At 32.4% G+C, this 22,845-nt stretch overlaps 2 protein-coding genes across 5 annotated transcripts in view; both read left to right on the top strand.

Annotated features, from left to right (window-relative positions):
* Positions 1-14,940, top strand: part of LOC115878141 (transcriptional activator cubitus interruptus) — a 234,971-nt gene extending 220,031 nt beyond the window's left edge. For all 4 annotated transcript variants that reach the window (XM_030894515.1, XM_030894518.1, XM_030894516.1 and 1 more), the window contains 13 exons: positions 972-1,327; positions 3,993-4,214; positions 4,277-4,426; positions 5,010-5,174; positions 8,786-9,070; positions 9,779-9,932; positions 10,246-10,502; positions 10,666-10,869; positions 11,858-12,163; positions 12,225-12,402; positions 12,512-12,732; positions 12,792-13,111; positions 13,872-14,940. In XM_030894515.1, coding sequence (XP_030750375.1) covers positions 972-1,327; positions 3,993-4,214; positions 4,277-4,426; positions 5,010-5,174; positions 8,786-9,070; positions 9,779-9,932; positions 10,246-10,502; positions 10,666-10,869; positions 11,858-12,163; positions 12,225-12,402; positions 12,512-12,732; positions 12,792-13,111; positions 13,872-14,358 — 3,305 coding nt within the window. In that variant the 3' untranslated portion in view covers positions 14,359-14,940. The remainder of the gene's footprint in view (positions 1-971; positions 1,328-3,992; positions 4,215-4,276; positions 4,427-5,009; positions 5,175-8,785; positions 9,071-9,778; positions 9,933-10,245; positions 10,503-10,665; positions 10,870-11,857; positions 12,164-12,224; positions 12,403-12,511; positions 12,733-12,791; positions 13,112-13,871) is intronic.
* Positions 14,941-15,219: 279 nt separating this feature from the next.
* LOC115878142 (putative protein tag-52) overlaps positions 15,220-22,845 on the top strand; it is a 32,179-nt gene continuing 24,553 nt past the window's right edge. The window contains exons 1-3 of the mRNA XM_030894519.1: positions 15,220-16,014; positions 16,067-16,253; positions 16,308-16,436. Coding sequence (XP_030750379.1) covers positions 15,325-16,014; positions 16,067-16,253; positions 16,308-16,436 — 1,006 coding nt within the window. The 5' untranslated portion in view covers positions 15,220-15,324. The remainder of the gene's footprint in view (positions 16,015-16,066; positions 16,254-16,307; positions 16,437-22,845) is intronic.

Below are 22,845 nucleotides of genomic sequence, written 5' to 3' on the forward strand. Positions count from 1 at the left end.
ATCCCCGAGTCCGTTATGTAGCCCGAATGACGAACGAAAGAAAAAAAAACTGGAATATGTTTATCTCGAATATATTGAAGAATACCTTAAAATACTCCAGCCTTTAGCTTATGCCATTGATACCTATATTACATAGTGATCAAAACACATCACCACTTTTTAATAGACATGTATTCGATGACATCTTTAATGGATACATTTAAAGTACCTACTACAAAATCGGTTAAATTTTATAAAAAAACATATTTTTGTGTTTGTACTTGTTCTGAAAATTAACCTTTGTATTTTATGTGGTTTTAGTCTCATCTGTATCTACAATAAATTAACAATATGATACTTAGTAGGAAAATCGCTATTTGGTAATAATTCAAGAAAATTAATATTAACATTTAAAAAAAAGTACTTAAATTGAATTCCGGTTATCTTGACTTGATGGTAATTATAGTGATTTAAGTTATTTTACTGATTTAACTTGCCGATCATCATGATTTAAGTCAAAAATATAGATTTAAGTCATAAAAACAACTTAAATAACTTTATATTGATTTAAGTCTACAAAAATGACTTGACTTGAAATAAAATTACTTAAGTCAAAGACTTAAGACTTTGTGTTGAATTTGACTTAAGACTTAAATCATTTTGATTTTAGAAATGATTTAAGAGTTAACACTTTTTTAAATTGACTTGTTGCCACTCTGGGTGTCATTTAAAAATCAAAAGTTGTAGTCATTTCCGGTGAAACAGGAAATGACCAAAAACAATCGAATACGTCAATTAATCTTAAATTATTACTAACTTACCAAATCTCGTTTTTTATCTGAAAAAATAAAAAAGTTATAGGGGCTAGCCACTTTTGAGACGCACCCGGTATATGTATGGATTTATGTGTAATTTTAGAATAGTTAATGTTAATTTAAGACTCCAAACAATCTGATATTATTTTAATAAACAAACTCTTCTTCTTTTTCCAGGTTCGCGCCTATGCTCGCCCCGACTAGCCCGTGCCTCCCGCAAGCGCGCCCTCTCCGCCTCGCCCTACTCCGACCTGGACCTCACCTCCGTGATCCGCTTTTCGCCCTCCTCCCTCGCCTCGCTCGCCGCCGGCAGCAGGAGCTCGTCGGCGTGCAGCGGCTCGCTGGGCCACCTGTCGGCGGGGGCGCTGAGCCCGGCCCTGCACCCCGCGCTGCTGCTGCGCGGGCCGGGCGCGCCTCCCCTTCTGCATCCCCATGCGCATGCTGCCGCCGCGGCTGCGTTCGGGCTGCACGGGTCCGCGCAGCATCTGGGCCACGCGCAGCACTGCGCCGGCCCGTTACCTAAGACTGATAATGTAAGTATTGCGGAACAGTTTTTTTAGTTTATTTCTATTTAGAGATAATTATTTTTGGTGAAATGATCAACATGGAAAATAATATCCTGCAACAGTGCATCTGTAGGCATCTGTAGGTCCTATAAAAAACTTAAAAATTTTGTTTAAGTGTATACTAACGTTTCCAAACTGGGATCCCGGTGTATGTTTATCCCTAAAATCCCGATATTAAATCCCGGGATCCCGAAAATCTCGAAAAACTTAAATGCATAATCTAAAATGATTCGACTTTATGCACTTTAGTCTTTTTAAGATCATATCTTGTTTATACCAAGCAGCAGTATAATTCCTATATTTTATTACGACGAGAATTGTATTTTTTTACTTACTAAACATGAATGTTACTTTGTTTTGTTAATTTTAATAAAACCCTTTTTTATTTTCTTTTGAATATGTAGCTTTTTTTATTAAGTATTTCTGTAGATTAGATTTCTCATTCTCATTTCTCATAACAATATAAGTTTCTTGGTGTTAGAAGTTTTAATCCCAGGATTTCAAAGCCGGGTCCCGATTACTTAAATCAGATACAGTTTTTGTATTAGATGGAGAATTAAGAAATGAACATTTTTTGTATTTAAAGTATTTCAAAATTTTTAATGGTTTTGCAGATACACGCAGTAAAATATGAGAGAAAAATTATTGGGTGGCTTTAATAAAAATTTACTGTAGATAATGCCATATGAAATATAAAACCGCAAATATCTGCGAAACCATTAAAAATTTTGAACTACTCTAAAAAAATGTTTATTTCTTAATTCTCCATTTATTGAGAGAATTATATACAGGGTGTTCCATTTGAAAAAAACGAAGAAAAGTTATTTTATATTTTAAGTTTGGCGTAGAATTTTAAACATTCTGTATGATTTACGATTACCATATTTATAGCAAAGTACGTATAGACCATATACTAAAACTAATAAACCATCTAAGACCTAATATAGTTTTGATTTCAGGACAGTTCTTGTATTTTTAATATTTTTTTAAGAGGGGCTGAAAAAAATATATTTTTTATTTATTTATTAATATCTCTGATATTATCGAAATATATTTACCAGGGTTGGAAAAAATCATAATTTTTTTTTAAAAATCAAAAAAATCAGATTTATTTTATTTAAATCAGATTTTTTTTATTTAAATCAGATTTTTTTATTTAAATCAGATTTTTTGATTTTAATTAAAAACAATATTTAAATAGGATTTCCAAATGACTAGGACTTATTTCCAATTAAAGTCCTATCCTAAATGGCTAAATCTTTATAACTCTGCGCGATATCGATAAAATTAATAATTCTAGGATGCATTTGTCATTTTTCCACATCGGTCACCAATATATTTCGCAAAAAAGTCGCTCGCTTCAGATCAAAAGGATTTTTTTCAAACGTCTCAAAAGTATTAATTTTTGCCATTTTAACCAGCTGGTGCCTAGATATAAAAGTAAAGCACTGTTACGCCTAATCACAAAAGTACAAAAATATATTATTAAACTGATATTAAGTGTCAAACTCAACGAGTGTACAAATTGTTGCTCGATTACTATTTATATTATTTGCAATGTTTCAAATTGATTTGTAATGTTTTAAAAAAATAGAATGTATGTTCTATTAGGAGTTAAAATGTACTTTTTGTGCTTCCTTGTAACGTCGGAATAGCCTTACGATGGTTCTTCAAAGGTACAGCATCATCAAAAAGAGTATAATTTTTACTCTTAATAAACAGTTACACTATTGTTTGGAAATAGTCTTAAGTCGAGAATGAAATTAGTATTATCTAATGTCAAAGTGTAAAATACTTACTGCAGATCAAAATGTCGGTAAGAATCTGGCATTAGACTGCAAATAATATGTATTCGGACAGCGAATTTTTGTCACTTATACATAAATTTTAAAATAAATCCCTGCGTTTAGCGGTCCAATGGATTCACACGAAATTACTTCAAAAATCGGTCCAACATTTAAATTGATGAATAGATATTTTTATATAGTTTTATAACATTTACAATTATTTTTCGATTTATTATCTGTTATATCTGTTATAGAAATATATTTTATAGTTTTGTAGGACACATTTTTATAACTTTTACAGTTATTTTTTGATTTATAATAAAGTTTCAATAAAATTATTTGTTTTGATTTAAATCACATGATTAAAATTAAAAAAATCACTTGATTTAAATCACGATTTAAATCATGCCAACCCTAATATTTACTCATATCATAGCATTATGTAAAGTGGTCTGAAAGGAAGCCAAAAAATGCAATAATATACAGGGTGTTGCATTTAAAAAAAATCATCCCGATCCACTCACACTTTGTTAAAGCCTTATAAAGTTAAAATATTTTCCTGAAATACATCCCAGAACATACTTTAGGTTTGCACAAAATTCCCAAATTTTTTATTCTAGGAGCTACAGATGCCCGAGGCACTATTGCCGGACCCTGTATACTCCATTAACAATAGTAATTCTACTATTTCTGGAATCATTATATTTCTGTTTCTATATATTATATGTTAAGTTCTTAGAAATTTTCAATGTAAAATTTAAAAAAAACGTAGGTCATCCTTAACTTAATATCAACGTGTAGAAAAAATAATGCAGAAATATTAACAAATATTAATTTTGTTTTAGAATTTTAATGATAGAAGAAAATCCGATCACCACAACTCCATCATAGACGTAGAAATTCGAAATCATCCCAGAATCAAAAAAGAACCCATTTCTGCCGCCAATCCATCGGAAGGAAACGGCGACCAAAACGATCTCAAAGATGAACCCGGTGACTTTATCGAAACGAACTGTCATTGGAAAGATTGCGGAACCGAATTCAATACTCAGGATGAACTAGTTAAGGTAACAATTTATTTAATGTCTTGTTTGGGTAAAGATTTAATGTATTTTATCTAATATTTTAGCATATAAACAATGATCATATTCACGCAAACAAGAAATCATTCGTGTGTCGATGGGAAGGGTGTTCGAGAGCAGAAAAACCCTTTAAGGCACAGTACATGCTGGTGGTTCATATGCGAAGGCATACAGGAGAAAAACCTCACAAATGCACGGTAAGTAGTATTCCACAATTGAACTTTTTCAATATTTTTGTTTGAAGGCGTTATGTCGAACTTAGATTTTCTCTATGTTGCGATTTTGACATTTACGGAAAATCAAATATTCTAATTTAATAAAACACTAAAATATGAAGCTTCGCTGAATCGGTAGCCTAATTCACATTCATCACATTGCATCCACCTATAAAATATAAAGCTAAAATAAGATTTTTTTATTAGAAACGGACAATCATAATAAGAAAAATTATGTAATCCTACCGACTGCGCCAGATGTTTTTAAAACAATTTTATTTTTAAGAGATATTATTTAAGCTTTCCGAGTGGCTTGAAACATCAAAACAAGAGGAAAAATGTACCTACCAGTGATATTGTGAATGTGGTGATTATTTAGAGGATCACCACATTAGTACAACTTAACAGGGATAAAAAACGTACTCAAAGAGGTGAAAGAGTGAAGTCAGGCATTGCAAATTATGTTTGCTTCTCAGCATAACAACGCAAAGTAGACACAAGCTCGAGTTGTGTATAAGGAACCTCATTGGAAAAATTACTCATATTTTTGTCTTTTTCTTTTCAGTTCGAAGGCTGCGTGAAGGCTTATTCTCGACTGGAAAACTTGAAGACTCACCTGAGATCGCACACAGGTGAGAAACCGTACACCTGCGAGTACCCTGGCTGTTCCAAGGCTTTCAGCAATGCTTCTGACAGGGCGAAACACCAAAACAGGACACACAGTAACGAGGTAAGGAAGAGATTTTTTATCTTTAGATTAAATATACTAAAAGATACAGCAAGTTACCACAATAGAATTGGACCTTTTATCGTGATAAACACAGTTTTTATCGAAACTAATCTGCTTTGTTTACAAAAATGTTATAAACTACGTGTATTAAGCTATACCATAAGTAATTATAGTAAAAAGAATAAAAGTTGACGAATGCACGTCACAATGTTGAAAAGTCAAAGTAAAAAAGCACTTTGACTTTTGAGGTGTCAAATAAAACGCATAATTTTGTCACCAAATTTTCACTTCAATTTTAGAACAAAAGCAACCTGCAACAAAGATATAGATATTATTTTTTTAATTTACCTCAAATAAAAATGATATTATACCGTCTGTGTGTGCGTCTCGAGAAAGGAAGTGGCTCACCCCTTATAACTTTTTTATTTTTTCAGATAAGAAAACGAGATTTGGTTTGTTAGTATATGATATAAATTAGGGTTGAGTGCCAACTGTTCTTGGTCACTTCCTGTTTTACCCGAAATGACTACAACTTTTGATTTTCAAATGATACCCTTGGTATGTTTTACATTATACGGTAGAAAATGACACTCCGAATAGAATGACATATCATATGTCAATTTTTGATATTTTTGATTTTTGGATATGGTTTATTTGAAATTGTACCATGCGGCTCATAACGACAATTTGACTCGATATACGTTTTCGAGGGGTAAACCGCAGAGGATTTATGGTGTACACTATGAAGGAATTCTACAGGAATTCCAAGGAATTACGAGGAATTCCAAGGAATTCCATAGGAATTACTAGGAATTCCAATTATTTCCGTAAAAATTCCAATGAATTCCAAGGAATTCCTTAGAAATTTAGAGGAATTCCACAGGAATTAAGAGGAATTACAAGCAACTTTATAAAAAATTAACGAACATTAGTAAACCATGAATACTATAATAGGTAGTACTAAATTTAAAGAAAAACGTTTTGCAGACGATTTTTTACTATCCGTTTTTCATTTTCGCTTCCAAAATTTCCCAATATCAAATATCTGCAGGTTAGATATTCTTTTAATTTAATATTGTACCCTCGATTATATATCTAAAATATTTTCCAATAGTACGGCCGAACCACCCCCGAGAGATCTACTTATAACGTTCCCTGATTTCGCCATTTTAAAGAAACCCTTATAAGATTTTTTTATTCAGTACTCAGAAAGTGTAAAGTTGATTTTTCATTTCCTCGGAATAATATCTAGGTATATACGATATAGGGAAATTAATACAACTTTAGGTGCACTTCATCAGTGATACCATGCGTAATCTTAAGGATTGGTGATCGTATTATGACGTGCAACTGAAGTTTTATTAATTTCCTTTCCTATAGATACGAGTATAACTAGGTACCTATCATTTTCAAAAAATTCCGAGAAAAATTAATTTTAATAAGTAAGTGCCGACATATTTCCAGTATTTTTACCTCATGATCCCCTATTAATCCTAAAATTTAACTAAAAAAACGTAAATCTCGTAATAGTGTTTAATTGTTAGATCTAGTACTTATAGAGACATTAGACATTTATAAAAATCACCAGAAAATTCATAGCGGAACTGCGAAACCGAGGTGGCAACGCTGGTTCAGACTGAACGAGTTACCGAGTTCGTACCAAGGAATTCCAAAGAAGACCTTGAATGATTGACTTTGACCTTGAAGACCAGGAATTTCAAGGAATTCCGAAGGAATTACGAGGAATTCTGAGGAATTATTTGAGTAAAAGGAATTACGGTGTACACTTTTCCCTCTGCGGTTTACCCCTCGTACGTTTTCAATAGTTTTAAAATACTACTTGGAAACAGCTAAGATCAATCTGCAATATTACAAGATGTTTGACAAGATCTTCAATTAATCGCGTTTTTTCTATACAGTTTGTCGTCTTTTTGTCATAGTCTTAACATCCCACACATTATATCCGATAAATAAATAATATAACAATAATAGCCAAAATTTAAATGTTTGGTAAAAAAGACATATATTCAAAAGAAAGACAGACAGTCGCTCAAGTCAGTGTCAAAGACCGAAACGGTCATGTATGGAATATTGTATGGAACTATATTATATGTATGGCATATTGTATAATACAGCGAATTTCTAGTATCATCGGAAACGTTGATTCGTCGCTCGGAGAAGCTACAGTTGTTTCTTATGTATATCTTGCGGATATTTACCACGGATGACTGTATCTTTTCTATATTTAATCTAAATATTTATCCGTATCACTATCCAAGTCTAATTGGGTGCAATTTGGAATACATCGACCTCTGCGGAGACCGGTTACGAACTCGAACCAATGTCAATCGAAGATATTAAAACGTCTTTAATTTAGAAATATTCTGATTTCACTGCTGAGCTTCTATACTGTAATGGGTATTCCAAATTGACCCCCGTAGATTAATATAGTGGTACCTATATATTTATATGTGAATATTATATAATTGATAATTAAACCAAACATGTATTATGATGCTAACAGAGGAAGCGATATAAATATCGGTGAGTATTTTAGACACTAATTATTATTCTGCAGTAGATATACTCGTACAGTATAATTGAATATAAACAGAGCCACATTACATTAAAAACCATGGATGACATTTACCATAAAATTTTTCATACAAAATATACAGGGTAAATCTTAAATAAGTGCAAATATTTTATGAGTGGTATATTTCGACTCCAGAAACACGTCTATGAGGTTTTTCCGCAAAAAAAAGATGTTGAAAATCGTGCATTTTCTTTTAAATTTTCCTGTATATTTTAAAATATACAGGAAAATCAAACAAACCAACAAAATAAGTTAATTGAACGTAATTTACCTCAATACAAAAGTTCTTCTCATGAACGTTGTTATTTGTCATGAACACCTTAGTTTTCATTCACACACAAACGTTGCCTAACAACTTATCAAAGATGTATAAAAGATTCTTATAAAACCTTTTTCGAGGAATCCAGTGGTAGTAATTATTTTTTTAAATTGTAAAATATTGATCAACGTAGGTTTATAGGTTTTTTTTAATGGGACACCCTATATATTTGTCAAGAAATTAATTTGTGTTTTTAAAAGCTTACCAGTTTTTCAAAAATATATTACAGTATGGGTCTATTTTAATACACAGAACATATTTTAGTCTTTTTTCGTGTAGAACTCTATACAGGGTGAGTCTTAAATAAGTTCAAATATTTCATTGCTGTTATATCTCGATAAAAGAAACATTTTCTCTTAACCGTTTTCCAAATAAGTCCAAAATAACCGAGATATATAACCTAGAAAATTTAAAAAAACAAGATTTTCTCCTTAAATTTTCAGAACCACAGGATCTTTTTTTGATTTTCTTTCTTGCAAATTTAATCTACTACTTATGTTGCCATATTATGAAAATATTATGTTTTTTAACTACATATTAAAAAAAATTCCAAAAAATTTGTCAAAAAATTCCAAATTATTATTTTTTTTTTGCGAAAAAAAAACTAAAAATATTTGCAGAAAAAATATTTTAAGACGCACCCTGTATATCACAAATGTGCACAAACGTTTAATTGAACATGTTCTTTTTTTACAGAAACCGTACGTATGCAAAGCGCCAGGATGCACGAAACGCTACACCGATCCGTCCTCCCTGCGCAAACACGTGAAAACGGTACACGGCGCAGAATTCTACGCCAGCAAGCGGTACAAGGGCGGCAACGGTCCCTCTAGCGATGAGGGCGGTGCAGGTTTGGATGCGTCACCTCGATCTGACGACGCCAAAACGACCAGTTTGAGCAGTCCATCTGTCAAGTCCGAGTCCGATGCGCAGTCGCCTCAAGCTCAGGGAAGTCCGGCAGGGCAGGATATGGATTCGATGGTAAGAATACTCTTGAGTTTGGTTTGGTGACTGGTGATCCTTGGTGACTCGCGAAAACGCACCTTCAGTTTTTAGAAGTTAAAAAGTGTTTCCCTATTATTTTTGTGAAATTGAAGAGGATTGATGATAACGACTTCAAATATTATGATATTTTAATGCGGGATATTTACTCTTACTTTTGAAATGGCCAAACAAGGCTCATCAATGCCATTCATAGTCCCAGACCCCTTCTGCGGCGCTGCAAAAACAGTCATAAGAGTCACCAAACAATAGGTGCCAACAAATCTCTATTTGCCAAAATTTTAGGCAGACTTGATAAGACAGAAGGACTTCAAAGCTGTAGTGGGTCTAGTAACAGGGCATTGTAAGCTATTTTAATCTGATGGGACTGACAGACGAAGCCATGTACTGATTTTGTCAATTTGATGAAGAAACTGTCAGTGCGGCAACCTGACAAATATGTGGTTCTCTGTTTTAGGCAATGATAGACCGCTAACAAAGAGGTATTATATATTGAAAGGATTCAAGAACTTCTTGAAGGGGATAGATCTGGAGAATGTAACATATAAGGATCAGAAGAGGGACACCACAGATTTGAAAAGGTGGATCAGGCCGATAACCACCTCAAAAATTTCATCTAATTTTATTTTTACTTTTCTTTCATTTTATTTTATGTGGATTTTTGACTGATCTAGTGATAATTTTCAGCGTCTCACAACTCCTGGAGTAACAGACACGCTGGAAGACTGGACTGCAGAGGCAGAAGATCTCGAACTGGATGAACTTCCTGTAGTTCTTCGAGCATTGGTAGGTGGAGGAGCAGCCCCTACCGGTGTTGGACCACCTAGACTTCGAAAACCAGGTAATTATATTTGTTTATTGGTGTTGCGATAGATATTTTGAGGTAATTTTTATCTCATTGTTAGAGAAATACAGTTATCTAGGGTAACACAGAAAGTTTCAAAATTATTTCAACAATTTCACTCATATGTAGGCCATCCCCCAGACTAATTCGTTTATCTCTATTTTGTTGAAATATAAATGGCTCTTTAAGTTCTCTTGTTGCACCTGTCAGACGCTTTTATTATACTTTTAATGGTTTTAAACTTGCCTTAATTTATTTTGTGTCCCGTATCCCATGAATGTTACTAAATATTAATAATTTTCTTTTTTAGTTGGTAGACCAAGGGCGCCGGCGTTGGCTCAACGTAAGATAGCAGAATTAAACACGAGAATAACGAACCTAAAGATGGACGCTACCACGCAACCGCAACCTAAATCTCAACTCACCGAGCTTCAACAACGGCTTCAACCTCCAGTTTCTCAACAGCAACAAGCTCAAATTCGGCGAGATAGCAACTCTACTGTCAGTTCGTACTATGGCAGCATGAGAAGCGCCGATATGAGCAGGAAGAGCAGCCTTGCTTCTCAGGTAGGTTACTTACTCCCAAATAGTTTTATACCTATTATTTCTTTGAATCCATCTGTAAAGAAAAAAAAATTATTGGTTGGCATTATGACATTATTTTAAATGTTATATAACTTTAAAAATAATAAATATAATAATTTTTTGTAATATAAATAATTTTTTGTAGGTGTCAAGTATGAAGCCTGGTCCAGGCCCTGGGTCATTTTACGATCCAATATCAGCTGGTAGTTCAAGGAGGTCAAGTCAGCTTTCCACAGCTACCACTGGAGGTCAGTGTTTACCTCCTCCACCGCCGTCACACTTACTGGCAGGTCAGCTTCAACGGTTGCAGGGTAGTAACCATGTCAATTCAAGCAACTTAATTTTACAGGTAAATAAATGATTTATAATAATCAATGTTAGAAACCAAAAAAGTTGTCTGGTAGCCACTGAATTAATCGTATATTCTAACGCATCTTATAGTGAAATATGTAGCTTATTTTATAACATAAAATTGTAGATCTTTACTATGCAGTCACTAACTTATTAAGAAACCATTAATGTCAACAATTTCTTTTAACTCCTATTTCTTGGCTTCATATATATATAACCTGTGTTCAGTTAAAACATATATAAGAAAAACTTGGCAAGATATTATACACCTATTTCATATTTATTGTTTACAATACAAGGTTAGTAAAAAGAAGCCAAAGAAATTTTTTAATGTCATAATTTGGTTGTACATGATACACAACTTTTTATTTTCTACTATGCTAAATGTTTATAAAAATCTTCCAAAACAATTTTCAAATTTAAATATAATTGTATAAAGTATGAATGTTCCTTCTTAGGAAAGAGGTTTTCTTTAAAATTAACATTATAAAACGCCACACAATCGACTCACAAAAATAATTATTTATAGTAACTTTATTAATAAAATAAATATCTCCCTTGAACATAACTCAGATAATTTATAAAAGCATTCTAAAGCAAGAATTACCATAGATGTACTGAAATTTAAGAAACTTATGTTAGAAAGTTTTAAACAATATAGTTTTAGATTACTGTAAATGTCGACATTAAATATATAGCTAAAAAAAGAAAATAGTAGATAATAGATGAAAGTTTTGTTTGTATCTCCTTTAAATATCTCTTAAATATGAATAATAGGAAAATGATGCGTTAAATTATTTCCCTCTCTTTTCCATACCATTACATCATATTTATCAGACAATTTTTAAATATACAACAGAGGTTTCCTATTTTTTAACTCAAAGTTTGATGGTTTTTATCATTTTTTTTAATGTTAAGTTATCCATCGAAGTCATATATATTTCGCTAAACAGAATGTAATAAAAGTATTTATATTTCTTTAATAGACGCAATCTACAAACTTACAACAAGCAGCAGCCCATACTCAGAACTTCCTCTGGACGTCGACCACAAGCTCAGAAGCACGTAGAGCTTCTGAACCATCACGTCCAGGCCTTGATCCCCGAAGTCCACCTCCAAGACCTTCTTCAGTGAGTTTAAGTCCTTTAAGGAAGGTTCACAGTTCGACTGAGTTGCATCCCAACCAGGCTGTTCAGTTAGATGAAGTTGGTGAAGGCGAGATGGTAGAAAACAAACTGGTTCTGCCTGATGAGGTTTTGATGTATCTGAATCAAGTAGCAGATGCCCAGCAGGTATGTTCAGAACACCAAATGGTTTCGTTGAGTATATTTATTGATGGTCTGTTTAATTTAGGGTTCCAATTGGTCTGAAACCACAACACAGCCGCTTCAAAGTCCGACGAATACTATGGTTCCATCGCCGAGCAGTTTTAAACCGTTGTCACCAGCAAATAATCAAGTAAATCAGATGATGGGGCCTTCAAATCAAGTAACCATGTCACCCAGGAGTAATCAAATAATGTCTCCACCAGGTAAGTCAAATTATTGGTATTTATTTATTACACATTTATAAATTTAATGACAATCTTTATTGTTTTAGTATATCAGTATGTATCTTTAAAATTTGATTTCCTTTTTCAGCTTATCAACTCATGCCATCTCCTGGACCTCAAATGATTTTATCACCAGCCAGCAACATGATGCCAAGTCCAGCAAGTAATTTGGAGCACATGTTGTCACCCAATCCTAACCAAATTTTATCACCATCCAGCAATATGATGCCAAGCCCAGCAAGTAACTTGGAGCACATGATGTCACCCAATCCTAATCAAATTTTACCGTCTCCAAATTCGAACTATCAGGTAATGACTTGTCATTCAATTAACGATACACTTTTCTAAATAAATATTTGTGTTTACAGGTTATTCCATCACCAAGCTCCATTTACAATGACCAAGTCCAGTACAATGCTATGTCACCGGCTCAGGCTAACATAGCTTCGCCAGCTTCGAACTACAATCAAATGGTGGCGTCTCCAATGTCAACAAGGTGTCAACCACAATTGATGTCACCTTCGCATGCCAATAATATGACTCAGCATTGTCACGGAAATCATACAATGATGCAAAATAATACAGCACAACAAATGGTGCCACAAAATTGTCAGCAAACCAACTGTTCGTCAATGATGAACCAAAATCATCAACAGAGGCAGAATAATGGATGTTTTAATACTAACGGGTAAGTACAGAGAATTATCATTATGGTATTATATTTTAGTAGAACTACATTTAATAGGATAGTGGTGTCCAATATAGGTTAAATGACAGACACAATTGTTATCTGAAATATTTGTTCAAAAATAAACTGTTTTTTTCTGCGAATTTTTTTAATCATCTCTCCGAATTGTTCCTTCCGTCGGTGAAGAGACTTTACCTTCGTTTTGACATCTTTCAGAGGGTGTAAATTTATAAGTTTAGTCATTTTTTATCAGGGGCGCATATACGGGAGGGGTAATGGGGGTAATTACCCCTCTCAGAAAGAAGTTTATAAATATGTTAAAATGGTGTATAAAATAAAATTGTTGCAAAAGGAATTAATAATACCACTGAAAACAGAAAATAACAGGCCAATCCAAGTTATTTTTTCCTTGATGACAATACCTTGTGGTGCAAATTTACTTAACTTAAACTTAGTACTTTACTTAAATACTGCCACTAACCCTCTCGCACTCTAGATACGCCACTAATGTGAATAGTAATTGATCTAAAGAAAGTTTTAACCTTAATCAAAAATAGCTGAAAAACAATAATTTTCGTCGAAAAAAAATAATTTTCTCTAAGTCAAGGTATCTAAGCCTTGTATCTAAGTCATTTTTTCGATGTCGTTTGTCGAAATCTTCCCCGAATTGTTGGACAGTATTGGTCAGTTTTTTTTAATTAAAGTTACTATTTTACATATATTTCTTTTATCTAATATTAAATTCTTTATTTTGTTACAGACAAATACAGCATCCAAACTGCTACATGTCCGGATCTTGGTGCCAAAACAGCAACATGCAAATGCAGCATAATAACGCCTGTAACAACCAAAACCACATGTACAATCAGCAATGTCAGAATAACTCGATGGCCATGAACTCAAACTACATGAACCAGCAAACGCCTAACATGCACTGCGCGGAACACAACCCTTATGCTCAGCAGTATATGAAGCAGCAATCCCAAAACCAAGGGAACTACAACAATTATCAGCAAACACAAAATGCCTTACCATCACCAGCAGCAGGTACTTTGGCACCAAGTACTTACGAGGCACCAACTATGAGACCAGATACTTACCAACGCACTTTAGAGTACGTTCAGTCATGTCAAAGTTGGAACGCATCTACAGAGCAAACTAACCATCCTAATATGGTTGTTGGTGACATGACTTCTTCATTAACATCTTTACTTGAAGAAAACAGATATTTACAGATGATACAATAGCATTCATCGTACCTATGTGATGGATTTTAAAATTGTGACTTAAATTATTACAAATTACTTAAAAAATATCTTGATTGTTGACAATAGTTTTAGAAATGTAAATATTAATGGTATTCAGGACGGCCTATAGTTCCAATGTAAATTTCTATATAAATATTATCAATAATATATGTTTGTAAATTTTTGAAAAGTATCAATGTCTGAATTATATCATATATATTTTATAAATAGGTCTCCATATTGGGTACTTTTAGATTTTAAAAAATGTATGTACATGTGATATTTACTGCAGTTATATTGCAATATCTCTATAAGAAGGCTTTAAAATTTTGTAAAGTATGTTTTGTTATATTTAAAATAAAATTCATAAATGTTTTAATATGAGTAGTAATCAGATCTTATATGTAAATAATCTGCAAAAATAAAATAAGAACCATTTGAACAGAATGATGATTGAAATGGTTCAAGTTATTTATCTATAAATATGTTAGAATAAAAATTGTAGCGGTTAAGGTTTATACTAAAAACCAAATGTTGCATTTGAGTTCTGTTAAAAACAATAAATATAGTACTAATTTGAACTTTTGGTTTATTATTTTCCTAAAACTTAATAATTCTTAAAATATACGTTATAAAAGATTCGAATATGAAGGACAAATATATAATAGATAAGATTTTGTATAAAAAATTACACGGACACTATGGACAGGCAGATAAATTTGAGATAGATTGATTTTTTTTATTTAAATTAAAATTATTTTCAAAAAACAAACAGAGTTTACATGGTAGGCAACTAGTAAATCAGAAAACCTTCATTTTATTGACATAATCAGACAACCAAAAATACATATGCTGAACATGTTTTGAGGTTATAATAGTCGTTTAAAAAGTTTTAACGGTTTATTTTATAATTCCAGTTTATTTAATTTACTTGTGTATTTCTTTTTTCGGTTTGAAATTAAGGCGATGGATAAAAAACTATTTAAAAAGGCGGCGGTTGTAATTGAACGTCTACCAGAAGAATTAAAAGATAAAAATAACAAACAAACAAAGCCGTTAGAAGAGAAGGAAACAAGTAACTCAGAGAAAGAGAATGGCCCTCAGTTAGTAGTAAATATACCTAATCTCACTCCTAAAGATGTGAAAAAGATGAAGGTTATTTCGAAAATGAAACTGGAAACGCTCAAAAATAAGTTTACCAACTACGAACCTCATACGCCAAAAGCTAGTATAGAACTGAGTTTAGAGCTGAAAAAAGTGATAAACGAAAGGAATATGTTAACTTCGAAAACCAGAAAGCGAGTTTTCGAGGCCCTGGACGAGATGAAGTCTAGAAGTGAAGAAGAAACCAGATCGTTTAAAAGGGAAAAGGCTTTATTAGAAATAGTAAACAGTGAAATAAAATATGTCAAACAATTAGAAACTATCATAAATTTCTTTATGGTACCTGCAGAAGAACGGAAGCTTCTGAAACCTGATGATTTTGAGGTTCTTTTTGGAAACATAAAAACTATTTATAATATAAATAAAGAACTACTTGACGAATTAGATAAAGGGTTCTATAATGTGGCAAATGCATTTTTTAAGATTGCCCCATTTTTGAAGCTATATTCTGTTTATGCATATGAATTTAGGAATATTATAAGAATACTACAAGTTAATTAAATCATTTTCTTATATTAACATGTATTAAAATGAACTTTTACAGAATGCTAGAGCTGCTAATCCCCTATTTGCCAAGTTCGTGCAGAATCAAGAATCGAGACCTGAAGTACAAAATAAACTATCAGCTTTACTAATTACACCAATTCAGAGGGTTCCTCGATATAAGTTACTTTTAACACACTTATATGAACTGACATCACCTCAAGAACAAGATTATGAACCTCTAAGGGGTACTACTATGTTACTAAATAGTTTTGTGTATTTTAATACAAATTGTTTTCCAGAATGTCTTTCAAAAATTGAAGATGCTGCATTGCACATAAATAAAGTTGTTGAAGAACAGGAAAATACTCAGAGATTGTTGGAATTACAGAGATGTTTAAGAAGTGGCGAACCAAACATTATAATGCCTGGTAAGTAAATCTTTTTTTTAATTACTATTAGTTCTCAGAAACTTCTTATAATTTTTATGCCAAGAATACAGCAAAGAATAATATTGTTGTCTTACTTAATATAAGACATTGCATCATTTTTAAATCTGTCACAAAATTGCTTTAAAGGTTTTGCCTCTACATCAAAGTCTGCATGTAAATGAAAATTAGCAGAAGTTAGCGTGCACGTTATTGAAATATTTAACAAATGCATTGTGTTTAATAAAATTCAGACTTATTAATTTTATCATTGATTTTTCACTTTAATTTTCTACACAATTATATGTAAACGTTTTTTTAAATCTACATTTTTGTAAGAGTCTACTCACAGTGTGTGTGTGTGTGTGTGTGTACACTGATATTTAGCGCAGCTAAAACACGTTGAAAAATCTATTTTGAATAAAAGCCTCAAAACTTAAGTAACAATATCAATTTTTACCTCTTTAAATCCACAACCACACAGAAAGCGATTTTTGCGTTTTTGCGTGTGAAGCGTTTTTTCCTTTTCTTTTTATATATTTAGAATCGCTAAATGCTATGCACCTGCTATACACTTTTTGTCAGGCCTAATTTTTAACTCTATGGTCAATGCTCTTATACAGGGTTCAGCAATAGTAGGACGGGTATCTGTAGCTCTAGAATAAAAAACTTGGGAATTATGTTTAAGTGCAAACTGATAAAGTATGTACCGGGTGGCCAACTAAGGATGGACGCCGGCTGTATCTCAGCAACTACTTATCGTATAACTTTGGGAAAAAATTGTAATAAGTAAATGGACCAAGAGAAATCGCTGGAAATTATTTTCAAGTTCGAAAAATGTCCGCTAAGAACTTAGCAGCTCTAGCGTTTCTCTGATAGCCAATCATAAAACAGGGTTTTTCTCAAAAATATGCAGGTGAACAGGTATTTTAAATATCACTATTGTAATCATCGAGAAATTTGTCTTTTTTTTATATAGAGTATTTTACTCTATCTCATAAAATAAAGTGGTGGGGGAAGGTTAAACTTGCTTTTATTAAAATAAGGATAACTCTGGTTTAGATTAGCCGATTTAAACAAACTAGGGCTCGTTTAAAAGAGCTTTCCTTCCTTAATGATCTCCAGTATAAATATTGTGTCCATAATTTTTTTTTGTGGTAGCTAGAGGGCGCTGTTTGACATCATAACAGATATTGCGCTTTTGCATAAAAAAATTAAATAGGAGGCTATATTTTTCTTTGCACCGTTAAATAGAGCACAAAATTTCCAAAATATTAGCGCAAACCGCAACTTTCTATCTTCTCTCTAACGGGAGATATCAAGAAAATAAATCATATATTACTATATAATAGTATTATAAGCTATTATGGCTAGTATTATAAGGTCTAAAAATTAGAGTAGTAGGCTAGGAAACACAAAAAGAGGTAAATTGGTTGTTGGTCAAAATATCAAAAAGATTAAGTTCAGTTTTCACACATCCGAATTTCGGGCGTTTTAAAAAAAATGACGTCATAAATTTTTAAACGTGTTTATGTAACATTATCGTCCATCCATATAATTTTTACGAATTTCTTAGTTAATTATACGTAGGTAGTTCTCAGATTAAAATGTCCGAAACTCGGACAATCAATAATTTTCTAAAATTTCTAGGAGTTATGTGCCGCCATATTGTTTTTAACGGAAAACGGCCGAATTTCATATGGCCGAAAACTAGGGGTTTATTTCATGTAAGGTCATTTAGTTATTAATCCATGTTCGTCCTTGATTTCACTTGTTTTCGTGTTTTATGTGTTGTTTGTGTTATATATTATTATATTATAAAGTTTATGTCGTTTGGGTCACTTTTCATATAGCACAGGTGCGAATCTTAATATGCACTACTGGTCCAAATCTACCCTTGAAGCAAAGTAGTTCAGCACCAAGACTGTTGGTCGGTAAATGTTTGGGGAGGAATTCTAGGATGGCGAATGATTGGACTTTTTTAATTATCTGAATGAAATGAACTATCCATAATTTCTAAGAGATAAATTGCCAACTTTGTTAGGGGATCCATCATGATGAAATTGCATTTGTTCCAATTTCATCAGCATGAATGTAGTTGGTGTAGTTGATGCAGTTGGTGCAGTTGTGCCGCTTATTTTGATATGAATCTGTGGGACTTCTTGGATACCACTTATTTTAGTAGATAGAGACGCTGGAGCGGTATATTTCCATGACCAGCTAAGTCATCGGATTCAATATGCCTGGGTTTTAATTTATGGGGTCGAATCAAGAACGAAAATGGATAAATAACAAGTAAATGGTATTAAAATGAAACTAAAATATATGTTTTGATATTTTGATGTAACCAATTTACCTCTTTTTGTTTCCTAGCCTACTACTATAATTTTTAGACTAGACTACTATACTTTTTAGACTTATAATACTAGGCGACAGCCTAATATAATTTATTTACTTAATATCCCCCGTTAGAGAAAAGATAGAAAGTTGCAGTTTGCGCTAATATTTTAAAAATTTTGTGCTCTATTTAACTGTGTAAAGAAAAATATAGCATCCTATTTAAATGTTTTTATGCAAAAGCGCAATATCTGTTATGATGTCAAACAGCGCCCTCTAACGACCACGAAAAAAATATGGAAACAAAATTTATACTGCAGATCATTAGGGAAGGAAATCTCTTTTAAACGAGCCCTAGTTTGTTTACATCGGCTAACCTAAACCAGAGTTATCCTTATTTTATTAAAAGCAAGTTTAACCTTCCCCCACCACTTTATTTTATGAGATAAAGCAAAATACTCTATAACAAAAAAAATACAAATTTCTCGATGATTACAATACTAATATTTAAAATACCTGTTCACCTGCATATTTTTGAGAAAAACCATGTTTTCTGATTGGATATCAGAGAAACGCCCCCTAGCAGACATTTTTCGAACTTGAAAATGATTTCCCTTGATCGATTTACTTATTAGAATTGTTTTCCCAAAGTTATACGATAAGTAGTTTCTGAGATACAGCCGGCGTCCATTCTTAGTTGGCCACCCGGTACTAGGATGTATTTCAGGAAAATATTTTAACTACTATAGGGTGGCTCAAAAAAGTGTGAATGATTCGAAATTATTTTTTTTTAGGCTGTACTTAAACTGCCGTTAAACGGTAGCTTACTAAAATGCCGTTAATAGGTATGACGTCGTTGATGTGACGCACTTGACGGCTTTATGAAATATAGGAATTTTATAAGGACTAACCAACGCTATCCACCCCACCAAATAACCAACTTAACCAACGCAACTAACCTCGACACTGATAAAAAAATATAAAAAACAAATATAAATTAGTAAAAACCAACCAACCCCACCAAATAATCAACTAACCAATGAATTAACACCCTCCAAATAACCACGCTAACCAACCCGCCAAATAACTAAACCAATCCAACCAAAAAGAGTGAAACCAATGCAATAAGATCACGTTATAAGCAAAAAAAATATAAAAAAGTCTTGGTGGGCGTGAGATTTGAACCACGGACCATTCGCTCACGAACCGATAACCTCTGCCACGGAGCCACAGGTGCTCTTGCATGAAGCTTATAGCTAGGCATTACTTTCCGCCGACATGAACGACGTCACAATATCTATTAACGGCATTTTAGTAGGCTACCGTTTAACGGCTGTTTAAGTACATCGTTTTTTTTTAATGGAACACCCTGTGCATTATTGCATTTTTGGCTTCCTTTCAGATCACTTTACATAATTCTAAGGATAAATATATTTTGATAGTTTCAGAGATATTAATAAATAAATAAAAAATATATATATATTTTTCAGCCTTTCTTAAAAAATATTAAAAATACAAGAACTGTTTATAATCATCTGCTGATAATGCTAACATGGTCAGCGAAACGCGCGTCCAGGGTAAAATAAAAGTGTTTTGGTGTATTGTGGTGATTTAGTGTTTTTATTTAACTGTCCTGAAATCAAAACTATATTAGGTACTTTAGATGGTCTGTACTTACTTTGCTATAAATATGGTAATCGTAAATCATACAGGATGTTCAAAATTCTACGCCAAACTTTCTAAAATATAAAATAATTTTTCTTGGGTTTTTTAATGGAACACCCTGTATATTATCTTTTCGATAGATGGAGAATTAAATAATGAACATTGTTTGTATTTAGGGTATTTCAAAATTTTTAACAGTTTCGCAGATATTCCTGGTTTTGTATTTCATATGGCATTTTCCACAGTAAATTTTTATCAAAGCCACCAATGATTTTTCTCTCGTATTTTACACTTAAATAAAATTTACAATTTTTTGTTCTGGGAGCTAAAGATTGTAAAATTTTTGCGATTAAAACAAAATAACAGGATTATACAGGGTCCGGCTCGGCAATCGCAAAAAACTCTTTAACGCTTACAACGCAAAATCGCCTTCTGTGTGGCCGTGCGCAGCACTGTTTAATGGCAAAAGGGGCCTTGATGTGTCTCTTTCCTGTTCAAAATAGTTTACAGAGACAAGACAGAAGATCTTTTTTAGAGAGAAGACAAGTTGCCAATTCGGACTCTTTAGTGGTTTTGACACGTTATTGCAATGAAAATCGAAGTATTAACTAAAGAACACATAGATTTAATTCAAATTTGTCAAATAAAACTCTAATATATGACATCAGTCTATAAAGAAAACTGAGAATAAAACCGAAAATGACAAAATACTTGCAAAAAAAATCTCATAAGAGGCAACATTTACAAGACTGCCAACATAGTATTATTTATCAGCCAAATCGTTTACTTGATGATGGGGTTTTAACCGCATATAAGACTATAAGAAAAAGGAAGAAGTTTCAAACGAATTTTTATTTATCTTTAATTTAGGCTTTATTAACGTGCACCCCAACTTTTATTAATTTCTCTATAGTTTTTATATAACCGATAACCGATAACAATATAAAGTCACAAAATTGTAGCAAATGTAATATTACCATAGACTTTAAATAAAATATAGACTGAGCATCTCATTCATAAATAGCTGGAACATGCGGTCAGACACTGTCTTGTTATTGTTGTGTTATTGTTTTAGGTTATAACGAGTGCGACACGAGCGATAGATAGGTTGTCTCTGTCGTAACGGTCGTTCCCTGACGACTCTGCCGAGAAACACAACACTGTCTTTCGTTTCTCAAGTACACCTGAACTCTCCGTATCATAGCCGGGTAATTTTTTTATTTTAATGAAGCTATAATTAAATTAAAAATATATCGTATTTAAACTTTTTATATTTTATTAAGATTTAGGACAGGTTTTTTAAATAAAAGTTTAGAAAAACAATTTAGAGTCCAAAAAGATAAAAAATAATAAAATACACGTTATAGAAGAAATTTTATAATCGAAATTACGTAATTTTTGAAATTAATAATAAATTATTAATTTTAATCAAACATTTACAACCCCTAATATTAATCAAAACAGGATCTATTCCACAGATATAATAGAATCGGCGACAGGGAGAGAAAAAAATAATATATGATTATTGTAATTTTTTTTCTGGTTAAGTTATGTCTTATGTAAATTAGAGAAAACATAAATCCAATCCATTAAAGCAAGGAAGGTGATAGGAAGTGGATAAAATGAAAACTATATTTATTTAGCTCGGTACTGTCTTTATTATACCGGGTGCGTCCCAAAAGTGGCTCATCCCCATAATTTTTTTTATATTTCCAAATAAAAAACTAAGATTTAGTATGTTAGTATATGACATAAATTAGGATTGATTGACGCATTCAATTGTTTTTGGTCACTTCCTGTTTCTTCGGAAATGACTATAACTTTTAATTTTTAAACGGCACCCTTGGTATATTTCTACTTTATTCGATAGAAAATGACACTCTGAATAGAATGACATATGATATGTCAACTTTTGACATTTTCGCATATGGTTTAATTGTAATTGTAACACGCGGTTCATAACGACAATTTGACTCGAAATACCAAGTGTGTGGTATCAATATATTCATAAAAAATGCTTTTTCAAATATGCTAACGAGTCACCCTTGTTCCACTTGAAAAAATTGACATATGTATGATTAAAAATACGCTATGTACATCTTTTAACCGGCCTAGACAAGACACGAAACCTATTAGACGATCAAAACTATTTTTCCAAGGCTCCTTGATTAAAACTTAGTGTTTTTAACAACACCATGGCACCCTGGATTGAAATTTAAATAGGATTTGTTTTTAAGCGACAATGTCAAAAGTTGACATATGATATGTCATTCTATTCAGAGTGTCATTTTTTATCGAATAAAGTAGCAATATACCGAGGGTGCCTTTAAAAATCAAAAGATGTAATCATTTCGGTGAAACAGGAAGAGACCAAAAACAATTGAATACGTCCAATAAATCCTAATTTATG

The sequence above is a fragment of the Sitophilus oryzae genome, unplaced genomic scaffold (assembly GCF_002938485.1).
Source record: "Sitophilus oryzae breed Bouriz unplaced genomic scaffold, Soryzae_2.0 scaffold_1500_pilon_pilon, whole genome shotgun sequence".
NCBI classification, from domain to species: Eukaryota; Metazoa; Arthropoda; class Insecta; order Coleoptera; family Curculionidae; genus Sitophilus; species Sitophilus oryzae.